General features: G+C 39.4%; 1 protein-coding gene across 1 annotated transcript in view; it reads right to left on the bottom strand.

Annotated features, from left to right (window-relative positions):
• The window catches only part of cacna1c (calcium channel, voltage-dependent, L type, alpha 1C subunit), a 164,109-nt gene that overhangs the window by 26,310 nt on the left and 123,794 nt on the right, over positions 1–14,005 (bottom strand). Inside the window, exons 12-31 of the mRNA XM_065951270.1 lie at positions 12,632–12,658; positions 10,161–10,321; positions 9,914–9,987; positions 9,625–9,776; positions 9,111–9,312; positions 8,617–8,737; positions 8,098–8,212; positions 7,449–7,575; positions 7,262–7,331; positions 7,015–7,147; positions 6,697–6,826; positions 5,356–5,415; positions 4,866–4,972; positions 2,155–2,242; positions 1,949–2,056; positions 1,757–1,809; positions 1,507–1,653; positions 1,118–1,319; positions 422–580; positions 171–281 (exon numbers count right to left, since the gene is read on the bottom strand). Of these exons, the coding sequence (XP_065807342.1) occupies positions 171–281; positions 422–580; positions 1,118–1,319; positions 1,507–1,653; positions 1,757–1,809; positions 1,949–2,056; positions 2,155–2,242; positions 4,866–4,972; positions 5,356–5,415; positions 6,697–6,826; positions 7,015–7,147; positions 7,262–7,331; positions 7,449–7,575; positions 8,098–8,212; positions 8,617–8,737; positions 9,111–9,312; positions 9,625–9,776; positions 9,914–9,987; positions 10,161–10,321; positions 12,632–12,658 (2,347 nt within the window). The remainder of the gene's footprint in view (positions 1–170; positions 282–421; positions 581–1,117; positions 1,320–1,506; positions 1,654–1,756; positions 1,810–1,948; positions 2,057–2,154; positions 2,243–4,865; positions 4,973–5,355; positions 5,416–6,696; positions 6,827–7,014; positions 7,148–7,261; positions 7,332–7,448; positions 7,576–8,097; positions 8,213–8,616; positions 8,738–9,110; positions 9,313–9,624; positions 9,777–9,913; positions 9,988–10,160; positions 10,322–12,631; positions 12,659–14,005) is intronic.

Here is a 14,005-nt window from a genome sequence, read left to right as displayed (position 1 = left end):
AAGGAATCATGAAATGCTATTTAATGTTGTAGTCTATATTCATTTATTATAATACATAAGTATTAATAAAAAGATTTCTATATTTGTTTGCTCAAATCCTCTGCTGTAACCTACTGTACTGTACTTTACCACCATGCTGTTCTATTCTGCAGCTATAGAAGTGGACCTACCCTGGGTTTGAAGGCAATCAGTTTTAGAATCATCTCCACAGTGAAGAGTCCAGTGAAGAGCATGTTAAGGATGTTCATGGCATCGTTGAAATTTTTAGTCTGCCCATGATGCTGCAGAGACACATAAACAGCTCATTAATGTCGGTAGAGAAAGGCTGGTTTATAGGAGTTTATTTTAAAGCCCTGATTGAAATATTTTCCCATTTTATTCATGTTAACCATCAGTGAGTGTATATGTGTGTATGACTTACCTGCATGGCCAGACAGATAGTGTTGAGGAGGATGAGGGTGAACATCAGGTACTCAAAGTAGGTGGAGTTGACCACATACCACACTTTGTACTGGTAGGGATTCTTGGGGATGTAGCGGCGCAATGGACGTGCCTTTAAAGCGTACTCCACACACTGACGCTGTGACAAGCAGAGACATAATGTGAGCAAACACAAACCAAAGACATTTGCCTTTTACATTTGTGTGGTGGTGTCTTTCTTCAGCACTCTGTTTTTCTTTACTCAGACTGTCATGGAAGTTAGGATGTACAATTGCTTTTTGGAAGTCTAAAAAAGGCTACTCCTGCCTTCTCTCTGTGTATTTCCTCATCATTACAGAGAACACAGCTGCAGGGACTTGGCCTAGCTCTTTCTGTTAGCGCAAGTCTCAGCCTCTGTCTGAGGTGCTGCCGCTCCCTCCTGGCTGCACTCCTGAAGTAGTTCAGCCCCCCCCCCTCCCCCCAAAAAAACTCATGTTCAGCCTCGCCAGAATCTCCCACCTCTCCCCCGCCTTCCTGGCCTTCATTCTCCCTCCCATGTGCCTCCTGAATGACAAAATGACTTTCATGGCAGAACAGCAGAGTCACTCCGCCTTTGATTGTAACCAGAAAACTCCTACTGTCCTGCTGCTGAAAAACATAAAACTGCACTTTAACACTCACAAACATGCAACCTTACCTGGTTCTTGTCAAGCTCACAGTTCTTATATTCCTGCTCTCCTTGCTCCTGGAATGTGACGATCACAAAACCGACGAAGATGTTCATCATGAAGAAGGCGATGATGATGATGTAGATGATGAAGAAGATGGAGATGACAACGCGGTAATTGTAGATCGGCCCGACATCCTCAGCGTGAGAGTCTATGGCCCGGTACAGCAATCTGAAGAGAGGAGGAAGATGAATTATGCAGGGCAGCAAGAGGAGAAGAAGAGAGGCACTAAACTCTCAGACACTTAAGGAATAACAGAATAGGATACATAGAATTTGGAAAAACACTTAAAACAGTAGAGTGCATATGATATGCAAATGTGTATATTCATGTGTATTGTGTTTGTATGTAGACACACCCTGGCCAGCCCTCGAAGGTAGACACAGCAAAGAGAGCCATCATGCCTTGCAGGACGTCGTCGAAGTTAAAGTCACTATTCTCCCACACCCTCAGGGCTCTTTCAGGCTTCCCAACATCACCATCCTTATACATAATGTAGGAACCCCTGTGAACACAAGCAGACAAACACAAATTCACGTGTTTTATCCAGTAGTTATGTTTCAAGAGAGAAATAATAAGCTTGCGTGCAGGCTGGACGGATCTCTTACCTGCATTCTGCATGGTTTTGTTTCGAGCTGTCGGTACAGAAGAAGAATTTGCCCTGATGGAAAAAAGATCAACAACTCAGTATTGGAAAAAGAAAACCACACAAAAAACCTACAGTTGTGACATTATCAGTGATGACATTCACGAGGCCTGCACACAGGTCTAGACTCTTCTTTTCTTCCTTTTGTCTTTACCTTAAAGAGCTGTACGCCGATACAAGCGAACATGAACTGCAGTAACGTGGTGACGATGACGATGTTGCCGATGGTCCTGATGGCCACAAACACGCACTGCACTACATGCTGTAAAACACAGCAGAAGTGTTGGTGAGTTCATTTATTGTAAAGAAGATTGCAAATGTGGACTCTGTGTTTGTTTGTTTTTGCACGAGTGCTCTTACCTTTAGTCCCTTGGCTCTGTTGATTGCTCTCAGCGGCCTGAGCACTCTCAGAACCCTCAGGATCTTCACCACGTTAATTGCACTGGACCTGAAACACACAGGGGGTTAAACTGCTGACCAGTGCATCAGATTAAACACACATTTTACTGTTGAGATATCTTCTCAAAACTGGAACAACTCACAGCACTTTTAATAGCATCTGTGTTGAAGGTTATTAACAAAAACTAAAGCAGTGGTCAAAACACTGTGGAGACTGAGACGACTCAACACACACGCTAAGGAAATAAAAAGACCAACAACTGAAATCATATCACGTCTGATGATACAAAAATGATCTTAAAACTGTGAGTAAAAATGCTTTTTTAAAAAAAATGATCTATAGAGACAAGTAAATAAAAAATAGATATTTGAAAAAAAAGTTAAATTAGAGTAGGGGAAGAGCATACTTTTACATAAGATATGTCAATTATAGACTTTATGCTGGAAAAGAAACAAAACTCAACTATCTTTTAAACTATGTGATTGTATATCTCAATTGTGAAGCATTAGATTTGAGGGAGGTGCATTTTTTTCAGGTCAAAAACGTGATGATTAAGCTTAAGTAAGATGGCAAAATAAACATGAACTAATAATAAACAACACAAATGGACATAAAACACAGCACAGCACATATACATACGTTTCACGCACAAACACACATGAGAACAGCACAAATAAATCCACACGAACACACACGTTTACAAGCAAACAGAGAGTTACTGTGCTGTAAGAGAGTTTCAGGTCAAGCCAAAGGTCAAACAGTATGACCTTGTAAAGGAAGTGGATCAAAAGGAAAGTTTTACATACTAACCAAAAGAATCTAATGAATACCTTGACATTTTGATTTTTACCATAAATGCTTGAAAGAGCTTCAACATGGGTCCTTCTGTTATCTGAACCTGGCTTTCAAAGCGTAATTATTATTACTTGATTTAAAGAGGTATAAAAATGCTGCAAATCTAGATTCTTTATGTTAAACGTCAGCACAGAAAGCAAAGCAGTCATTCAGGTAACTGAAGAACAAATGAAGGAAGGTAGAAGGAAGAAAGCATATTCAAAATGTCAATGTATCCTTTCAAGGGAGTAACTTATAGATGGGCAAAGAAGTGATTTAACGGGAGTGATATTACTTTGTGTCGGCTTTTAACAGAAAAGTGAGGAGCGTTGTGCAACTTTTTAGACAGGAAGGCAACGTTTTAGGGAAGTTAAAGGTAGTTCACGTAGAGTAGGATGTTATCAGTAAGATATTACAGTCAAACCAAGTGCTCTAATATATTCTAGTGTTAGTTCGATCCATACACGTTCTATACATTACCTCTTTAATGATGTATATCTATGCAAAAGATATAGATGTGCTTTAGTTTCTTGACTTTGAGGAACAATTCACATTTGACACCATTTGAAGACTGCCTAATTGTGACCACTTTCTTTAAAGAGCAGAAATACGCTTCCCATATACATATATACAGTATATACAACATATATCTATCATATTGTGATCTGTTTAAGGGCTAGTTCTTCTTTTCTATAGCTTCTCTGCAGTGTGAACAGATACTTCAATGACAACATGCCAAAATATTTCATAGAAGAGTCTATCTCCAAGAGACACTAGGCGATTTTGTTATTATTGTTAGCAAAACAGTGTCAAGGGGGGGGGGGGGGGCATTAAAACTACTGAATACAACACCATCACAATTAATTTGACTGTGATATATTCAAGACAAATCCTGCACACAAACTACTTTTAACAGGCAAAACCACTGAGTTTTAGCATTCAAGTGTCATTTCTATAACCTGGGAGAGTTCAGCAGAGTTTGACCCGTCTACAAGTCTATGACAAAGACTGATGAACAAACATATTTAGCAGATATGATGATGACAGTAATATAAGAGGACCCATAATCACAAAAGATACTCTTGTTCTTGAATATGATCCCTGCGAGGAGACATATTGGCAGGCATTGAATGCAAAAGCATACAATGTGCTCATAACAACAAAACCCCTCATTTATGATCAATACTGTGTAATCCTTCTACACTCAACCCTTGTTGATGACATCAGATTAGAGTCTTACTTCAATTTTTCTCACTTGAAATGAGGCTTTGACTTAACTCTCCAAGACCATAGAAATACCAAATCAAAAGAGTGACACTTTTACACATTAAAGGTGAAGGTCTGTTAAGGGGGTTATTGATACAGACTAATGTGGACTTACTTCGAGAAGTCTAGACTATTAAGCGTTAGAGACAGAGAGTGTAGCATAGCATATTAAACATCAGAGATATTGCAGTGTTCAAGGAGTTATTTGCTACAAGAAGCAGAGAACATTTTTAATAAACATCACAAAGAGAGAGATTGGGAGTAATGAAGTGTAAAGTTGTTAGAGAACAGAAAGAAGTGTGAAGCATGAGGTAATTTACAAATGAAAATGTCCTCACTCAGCCACTTAGCAATTTGATCTGTGTGTTCTTAGATTGGACAAGGAACTCGTACACTAGTCATTATGTGGTTGACTAGTCCAGTAGTTTAACATTTAATAAAACAATTGTGTGTTTGATTACACTCAAAGATTCACTGGCAACATCCATGGAACGTACTGCCAAATAATGTTGTTAGTATCAGTGCACAACAATTGAGAAACATGCAATAGAAAACATGAAGTTTCACTCACTGTATTCCAGAGGAGATGAGAGACACACTGACCACCACCAGGTCCAGAATATTGAAATAGTTTCTACAGAATGAACCTTTATGGAGGAATGCTCCATAGGCTGTCATCTGTAGAGGTTAAAGTTCAGATTTTGGAGTCAAACAAAGAAGAATGAAGTCACATCTTAGTAATGCACATGGGGAATACGTACCTGCAAATTGTCTCTCTCTTTTAACTTACTTTACGGAAGGTTGACTACCAAAATCACATTGTTAAAAGTTATCTGAAAGTCATCTCTATAGAGTTCTCTACCCTTCTCAACAGGCTAAAACAAACATCAACCGCTGTTTGCTGCTTTGCATAGCAAAATATCAGCAGCAAAAACGTTAGATTCTAATGTGTCCTACAGGTAGAAAATGTTTTAGAAGATTGATAATACATGAGAGAGTGCACATTTATAATGCTGCACTTGCATGCCAACTGTTCCTACATCTCCATCATTAAATACTACCTTAAGTATGATCTCTATGGTGAAGAGTCCAGTGAAGACATGGTCTGCATAGCCCAGGATCTGAAACACAACAAGAGCATGATTTACATCAATTCAGATGAAGATTTCCATGGACTACACAAGAGTATTATAACAGTTTTAGTTTAGTTTAGCATGATTAACATACAGATTTAGTTCATGTGATTTATCTGCCATGATAGTATGAACTAAATTGTAAACAAAACATTGTGAAACAACACGTTAAAGAAAAAAATCTATATGACCAACTCATCTGTCGTATTAGTGTTAGTGTTCTCGGCTAGCATGCAAATATTTACACAGAAAAAAAGAGAGAGTAAAGAAGAGGGCCAGATCTTCAGGGGTTTATGTTGAACTCATGAGCTACTGTAGAATATTCTTTGATGACTCCACAATACACTGAAATATTAATGAGCTTCAGGTCTGAGGATAATACATTCAGATTTGACTTCAATAGACTCATGAAAAAAAGAGCAGTTTCTGAAAAACAGGATGTATTATTTCATTAAGGCTCAGAGCAAGGTTAATTTAGTTGGACTAATAGACAGCGGTCTCTACTGTAGCCAGGGAAAATAGAATAAAGCAGATCTTTATTAGCCCTCAGGGGGGTTGACTTGCTCACTACGGGATGAAATAATATAGAAACGCAGACACAGAACAAACAGTGTGTCTTTTCTTTACATTAAACTGTAGCTTACAAATGACACCCATAAACACTAAACAACATTACTGTAATGTATAAATAATATGTTGTTCTATTGGTGTATGAAACTACAGTGCAGATTTATCTTTCATAACAGTACAGGTTATTGGGGTTTAGAGTTGGATTCATCCTGAATATAAGGTATCTGTTTTAGTATCCAAATGATTAAAATACATTTTTTATACTTAAAAGATTGCAAAAGCCTGAACTATCAACACGCTTTCGTTGTCGTCTGGGTAAGATTGGATCATTCTTTGACTTTGAATATACTTACTGTTAAATTCCAGTCTAGCTAAAAATTAAAAACTTAAACGATCAAAATAAAACTTGACAGGCGTTTCACATCTTCTTAACATGAATTTAATCACAGTCCTCTGAAATAAATCTCATTAAGTGTAACAAGCCAGTCGATCAGTGCTGGTTCCTCTATATGTTGCTGTCGGCTATAACCCATTTAGCACAGAATACATGTGGGCAGCTAATGATGACTGTGTATGCTTCAGTCCACAGCTATGTATATCTGGGTCTGAGTGTGTAAATAAGGTGTCTTCACTTTAATGAATGGTCGTGTGTGTGTGTGTGTGTGTGTGTGTGTGTGTGTGTGTGTGTGTGTGTGTAACCTGGTTTCTGAAGGAGTCATTCTTGACCGGGTCTTCTGCTGCCAGACTGATGCTGCTCAGCAGGATGAAAAAGAGGATGAGGTTGGTGAAGATGTTGTGGTTGACGATCTTATGGCACAGGACCCTGAATCTAAAAAGCAAAGTGAATGAAACGGGGGCAGAGAGAGAGAGAGAGAGAGAGAGAGAGAGAGGGAGAGTGAATCATGTTTGAATCTCCAGTTACAAAAAACTGAACTTTTGGTGATCACAGGAAACAGAAGAGAGGGAAGAGGAGGCTAAGAACAGAAGGTAGAGGGATGAACTGAAGGATCTTCTTACTTATTGGTGTCGCTGAAGACAAAGAAGGCGCGGGCCTCTGGCATGGGAATAGCCTTCTCCTTCAGCTGAACGTCAGAGAGTGGCCGCGGCCTCGGGCCCACTGGCATCTCTGGCTCATCATCATCCTCGTCTCCTGATGGGAGGGAGGAAAGGAGAGTGGAGAGAAAAACAGTTAGTGGAGAACATAGAAGTAAGAGGACAGACATCAATTCTTCTAATAAGATCTTTCTTCACATATATAGATCACCTATGTAGTCATTGGCAGGATATGGGTTCTTCTCCTCACTCTCATCTCCACAGTAGTCATCCATGTTTATCTGAAGAGCAAGAACAACATATATTCATTGATTTCGTTTCTTGGACTCTGAACACCCTTTATTACTCACTTAGTAGAGTGACTATCTACTCAAGTCATTTTGTGTGTCTCTGTGTACCTTAGTAGCAGTGTTGGTCTCTCCATCAGAAGTGATGGACTTTAGCTCTATCTTCTCCTTCTTCTTCTCCTTCTTCTCCTCCAGAGGTGGCTTCTCGTTGTTGTGACGCTTCTCTGGGCTGGCCAACCTACAGAAAGAGAGAGAAATGATGATGCTCACATTCATTTCACCAGAAGGACAACATAAACACGTAGTTTCATATCAGTGGTGTGGTGTATTTCAGAGTGCTGTTATGATCAAGCTAAAAGGACAGTGGGGAGGCAAAAGGTTGTTTTGCATCACACTAATTTGCTGATCAATACAGGTGGCAACCAAGAAGGAGACATTCAATAATTTGTGCCACTGAGGGAACTCTATTTCCCTAAGATTCACAAAAAACTCTGACAAATTAGCTTTTTTAGGTAATTGCTAATACTACCCAATAAAATCAGTTTAAACAGAAAAGCAAAGCAGCAAATGTCAGCATGCCTTAAAAAGCTTCTAGCTCGTGTTATAACTGTTAAGCATCTTTATTACTTTGATTTCAGCCCTCCAGTTTCAGCATCCTTAAATGTGGCATTTCTGTCTATCTTGGTTGCCTAAGTTTAAGGCCTCCATTTCTCCTGTTTCATTTTTCTTTGGATTTCATGTTTTCTTGTTCTAGTTTTACCTGGCCAGTTTCTTCCTCTCCTTCTCCTCCTCCTCTTCTTTCTGCGCTGATGTCAGGCTCTCAGCATCTGCAAGATTGTCCACAGCGATGGCCAAGAAGACATTCAGCAGGATATCTGATCAGAGGGGTGGAGTGAAGGATGTTGCTGACCCTTAAGATCATCATTGTGTTTAGTTGCAAACAATCCTGGTGGGCTCTGTGAATTATGAGTAACCTGTCCTGCTCTTGAAAGTCACTAAACTGCTGCTAATGCACAACAGCAAACAAAATATGTACCCAAAATCTTTCCTCGTGTCACAGCATCTCTGTAAGGAGATGGATCTGATTGTATTTACATCACAAACAAGCATGTTATTATCCAATTGATAAAATCAAATTTATCAGAATCAGAAAACAAGTAAGGCTCTCAATCTAAGCTCCAGAGTTTTTGTGTTGTTCTTTTCATCACAGATCAGCCCTCCAACACTGGGCTACTATTTAACTATATAATGTAAGCCTCGCTCTGCTGCAGCAGGATACAGTTTCCGCAGATGAAGAGGATGATGAAGTAGATGCAGACAAGCATGCCAGGAAAGGATGGTCCACCATAAGCCATTATACCGTCATACATGACAGAGTTCCAGTCCTCTCCTGTCAGGATCTGTAGAAAAAAACATGGGAAAATCCCAACATACAAAAGAAGTTAATTATAGCACACAAAATAAAAATATATAATATTTATTTATAACATTTTAATTTATTTTGATTTCATCATATTCATTTTTGCCTAATCATATAATAATCTTTTTCTTAATCTTCCTTTTAATTTATTTTAAAAGTTCTTAATATAATGTTATTCAGTAAGATATTTTGAATTTATATGCTTAAACAAAACCTAAAAAACTACTTAACACTTTAATTGGAAAGAAGTGACAGTGATACATAACATGAAATGTCATTGTATTGTAAGACTTTTGTAAGAGTCATGGAAGAGAGATGGGACGAGGAAACTCTGCAGTCTGCAGCTTCATTACCTGAAACACAGTGAGCAGAGACTGGGGAAAGTTGTCAAAGGTGCTGCGTCGGGTCTCATCAAAGTTGAATTTCCCTCCAAAGAGCTGCATGCCGAGGAGGGAGAAGATGATGATGAAGAGGAACAGCAGGAGCAACAGGGAAGCGATGGAGCGGACGGAGTTAAGCAGGGAGGCCACCAAGTTTGACAGGGAGTTCCAGTATCTGAAGGAGAGATGTCCAGTTAATGTGAGCAAAAATAAAAAAACATACTGTACATCAGAAGATATCTCTTAAAAACATAGCACCATATCTGACTCATTTTCCCAGATGTCTGACATTTCCTCTCAGTATTGGGCATCCTGAGGATATTTGGGAACACAATAGTCGCGATTGTCTTTAACTGCCGAAAGCGGCTGCGGGTGGCTTTCAAATGTATGTGCATGTATTAGTGTTTGGGAAAAGGAAAAGGGATACAGACTCTTTGTCAGCAAAACTTCATCCATTATTGTCAGAATGACGATCATCTCTAATTACCTGGTTATTTTGAAGATTCGAAGCAAGCGTACACAACGTAACACAGAGATGCCAAGAGGAGACATGATCTTTGTTTCCACCAGAATGGTCTCAAGAATTCCTCCACACACTACAAAGCTGTCGAAGCGATTGAAGAGGGACACAAAGTACGCCTGTGGAAAGAGAGAGAGAGAGAGAGAGGAGAGGTTTAAGGTAGTTGAGGTGGGAATTTTCCACCTTGTCTGTCTTAAGAGTTATGAAAATACAATCTCTTAATAGAAACAAACAAACATAGACGTGAGCCACCTACCTGTAAACCCAGACTGTACATCTTCAAGAGCATCTCCCCGGTGAAGAGAGCTAGCAACACCTTGTTAGCTATGTCTGAGCAGGAGGAAAGAAAAGGGGGAGATTCCAACATAAAATAGGGAAAATGCACGCCAAAGAATGAGAGCAGGAAAAGGACAGATTGCAAAAAAAGGTAACGAGTTTAGCAACAACATAAAGTGCTATGTCGGGGCTTGAAATTACTTGAATGTGTGTGTGTGCTTTCATACCTTGTACATCTGTTAACCACTGAGGCTGCTGGTGGTGTTCGGAGGCAATGGTCAGAGTGTTGAGGAAAACCAGGAAGATGACCAGCCAATAGAAAACCTGGGATTTGACTCCAGCCCGGCACTTTCTCCTACACAGCCGGTTCCACCTCCGAGAGTATCGACTGAAGAGGAATAGGCAGAGATCGAGAGATGGACAGGTGAGGAAAGATTACAGATAGAAAGGGGAAGGAAATAAGGGACAGAAAGGCATTGGGAGGATGAGGAGCAGAGAGGAAGACAAGTGGGATAAGACAGGAGGAAGAGTAGGGAAAGAAGGAGTGAGAAAAAAATTAAAAAAGAGGAATGGAAAAAAAATACAGCAGAGGAGAGAAAAGATAAAGAAAGTGTCAATTAGTCTGTCTACAGAGTAGTGATGAGATCAGCCTTTAGCCTGTGGTTTTCTGTTGTTTGAGGGGCAGAGCTGTGGAACAGTTAGTCATCCTCAAAGACGTTTCACACCAAGAAAAGAGCTTTGTAGCAGAATGAGATATGCTCCATTTGAAGGAAAAGGCTAACAAATGTATCTTGAAAAGTGTTTGTCATACACATGTTAAGGGAGTTTTGGCTTCAGAGAAGACAAAATGGTTCTTTTTATCATGTCTCTTCTTTTCAGGCAATTCCAACAATTGTTCGGCATTGTGTTGAACACAAACTTCTTGCCCTCTACTGTTGAAAATTTAAGTTATTGTTCCTGGTAGTTACCAGCTTCACACCTCTCGGTTGCATGTGTGTGGAAAAGATCCACTCAAAACCTCATGGCAATTTTATTTTTAACCATATTGCACAACTGAAATGTAATTATACCCTTTTGAGATAATCTCAGTGAGAGAACAAACTGAAGACAGTCCTTGTTCTTCTTCTAAACGTGAAAAATCACCAAAGAATACACATCACCCTACATTTTTACGTGTATACACTTGTAGGGGGAAACCAAATTAGACAATGCACTTGTGCAGCTGTTTTAACATACGGAGAGCCAGTTACTCCAAATGATCTTTAAAGGTAATGAGGATCAAGTCATGTGTTAATGATCGACAAAGTGAATCAAAACAAGAAGACAACAGTCCAGAACAATTCTTACGTGATCTTGAACCAATCAGTAAAAAGATGAATCGATCATTAAAGAACAGAACAACCCCACCCCCCCACTTGTCTTGTAAAGTGTCTTGAGATAACACTTGTTATGAGTTGACGCTATACAAAATAAATTGAATTGAATTGAATTGAATTAGAGATTCTTCTTCAATGTTAAATGTTAAAATGCTGAATCAGAGTTGATCTGTTGAGAAACTCAAAAGGGAAATCGCAAAGTCTGGCATTGGGTACAGACTGTCCGGCCGTTCAGAGGTTTACAAGCCCTTGAGGTGTCTCAGTTTGTTGAGATATGTTGGTTGTAAACCGGTTCTGGCTGGATTTAGGTGTTAGAGAATGGAACAGGAAGATCCATACATGACCAGCCTCGATGACATTGGCAGCAGAGATATGACTGCACTAGTGGAAGGCTTGTTATCAGGCTGACACAAACGCTTTTGAAGTGTGGAGTCGGCTTCCTGGCGCCGGTACGGTTATAAAATACCTTCTTGTTAGACATCGGAGGTTGAACAGACAGTTGTATTTTTCTGCACTTCATATTTTTTTTCCCAAAGGAACCCACAACACCAGGTGATTTATCATGTACTGTAACTTCTTCTCAAACAGATGTCCACAATAAGCTGAAGTGTTTTCTCTCTCAGCCTATATCAAGTTCATGTTTTACTAGTCTTCTGTTTGAGAGTGTGAGCTGTGAGCCATGATGCCCACACTGAATGTTACATGAGTACACGACTCACATCACAACACAAGCAGACATGCATTCCTGAAGTTAAATACAGGTAACCTTTTGATGTCTGTGACTGTTTTTTTTAATGATCTTGTTTGACTTTTAGAACATTTGTTACGAGCATGTATTTTAAGGTGACGCAGTAAGTTGTTGTGGAAAAAAAATAACAGTCTAATAGTTTTACATTTGAGGACGCTGAATTGACTCTTACAAAGGGTTTAGATGGCAAGATCCAACCAATCTGATCAATACGGAGTCCCAAGTAGCAACAACAGGTGAGTTCAGCCTAACTTAGCAGGATTTGTTGCTTGGAGCAGATCCAGGCTAGTTGTGACCCCACTTTTAGTTCTGTGCTAAGCTAAGCTAACCTAAGCTGCTCGTTGTAGATCCATTTTTGCTCTCAAGAATTAGAGGGACTCAATCTTGTGGTCCTAGCTCTTGGCAAAAGTACTTCAAAATCAAGGCTGATTGTGGCTATTTGAGTTTGTCTTGTGTTTCTTGTGCACAATTGTTCACAATCACACCTCACACACATCCAGCGCCTGTACAGATACCACAACAGTTGAGACATTAGAGCAGCTGGATAAAAGGACCATGGTAAACATGTACTAACCTGAACTTGGATTTGGAGATCCTATTTCTGGAACACAAAAACAGAATGAATTATACATACACACATAACACACATAGAGACAGGTACACAACATGAACGGGGTGATTTGAGTCAGATAAAGGTGAAGAAGGTCCCCTTTATCCCATTTTAGATGCAATCACCTTAAATCAGTGAGTTAGTATTTTCTGGTTTAGGTAACAGAAAGTCAACTACACAAGCAGCAATCTCCCTGTCTTTTCTCTACACTACTTCATTACAATAATCCCAATTCATTTGGACAAATCACCCCTGCAGACATATATACAGTGGCATCCAGTCAAAAGAAAAAAAAAACCCTCTAAATGTGGTTTTCTCCAATCAGAACTGGTGTGAACAAACACAATTTATCAATAGAAAATAGTCTGTTGATTGTTCACCACTGTTCGAGCAAACACAATCACAGACATAAAGTACTGAGGACAATAGATTATGGAAGACATTGAGAAGAAAGGAGACGGTTGAAGAATATAAAAAAGAAGAGACAAGAAAAAAAAATCCCCCATTTGGATATTTAAATTCACAACATGCCAAATTGTTTGAACATTTTTTGCTTCTCCAAGGGGGGGGGGGGGGAACCCCTGCTCTAATGACAACAACACTGGGGTTTTTTACTCTTTGGGACCAAATATGTACTGATTTATTTTGTAACGGCAGATAAACTGACAGACCTACTTGACTGACTGACTGACTGACAGAAGCAATGAAATGACTCACTGACTGACTGATTGAAAGAATAAAATGACTGACTGGCTGGATATGGAAGCTGACAGTACACACGTCTCTTCCCTCGATGTGTCCATCTAGATTAATAGATCAGCAGGCGCCAAAGTAGCTCTTACCCCGAGGTCTGTCTCCATAGCGATGTGTAGAAGAACAGACTGAAAGTCTCAGCACTATCTGCATAATAGTTGGAGCATGCGCCCCTCGCTAGACTTGTTGCAGGTTAACAGAAGTAAGTTTATTAACACACATGTATGTTTGTTAATTCTGGAGCTCCTGTGTGGGTGATAAAAGGAAGGCTGAAGACTCTTTGTTTTTCTGTTACTGTATCATATATACACCATGATTAGGTTAGCACTTGAGTAAACTCCCCCTGTAAATGAAAAGCTCATGAAAACCATAATAAGTGATCCCAAAGTCAAGACTTTTCTGTTTTTTTGTTTTGGTCCAGAACCACTAATCGAGAAAGTAACAGACGGATTAATAACAATGAAACACATCATTAGTTGCTGGTCTAATTATCACCACAATATATGCATTAAATTGACTGAATAAATTACAGATTTCAAAACTTTGCTTTCACTTTAAAATGTGTTCCATTTCTGTTACTTCACT

Source organism: Labrus bergylta, chromosome 23 (assembly GCF_963930695.1).
Source record: "Labrus bergylta chromosome 23, fLabBer1.1, whole genome shotgun sequence".
Taxonomy (NCBI): Eukaryota; Metazoa; Chordata; class Actinopteri; order Labriformes; family Labridae; genus Labrus; species Labrus bergylta.
The sequence above is the reverse complement of the archived record's forward strand: the minus strand, read 5'-3'. Positions and strand labels throughout refer to the sequence as shown.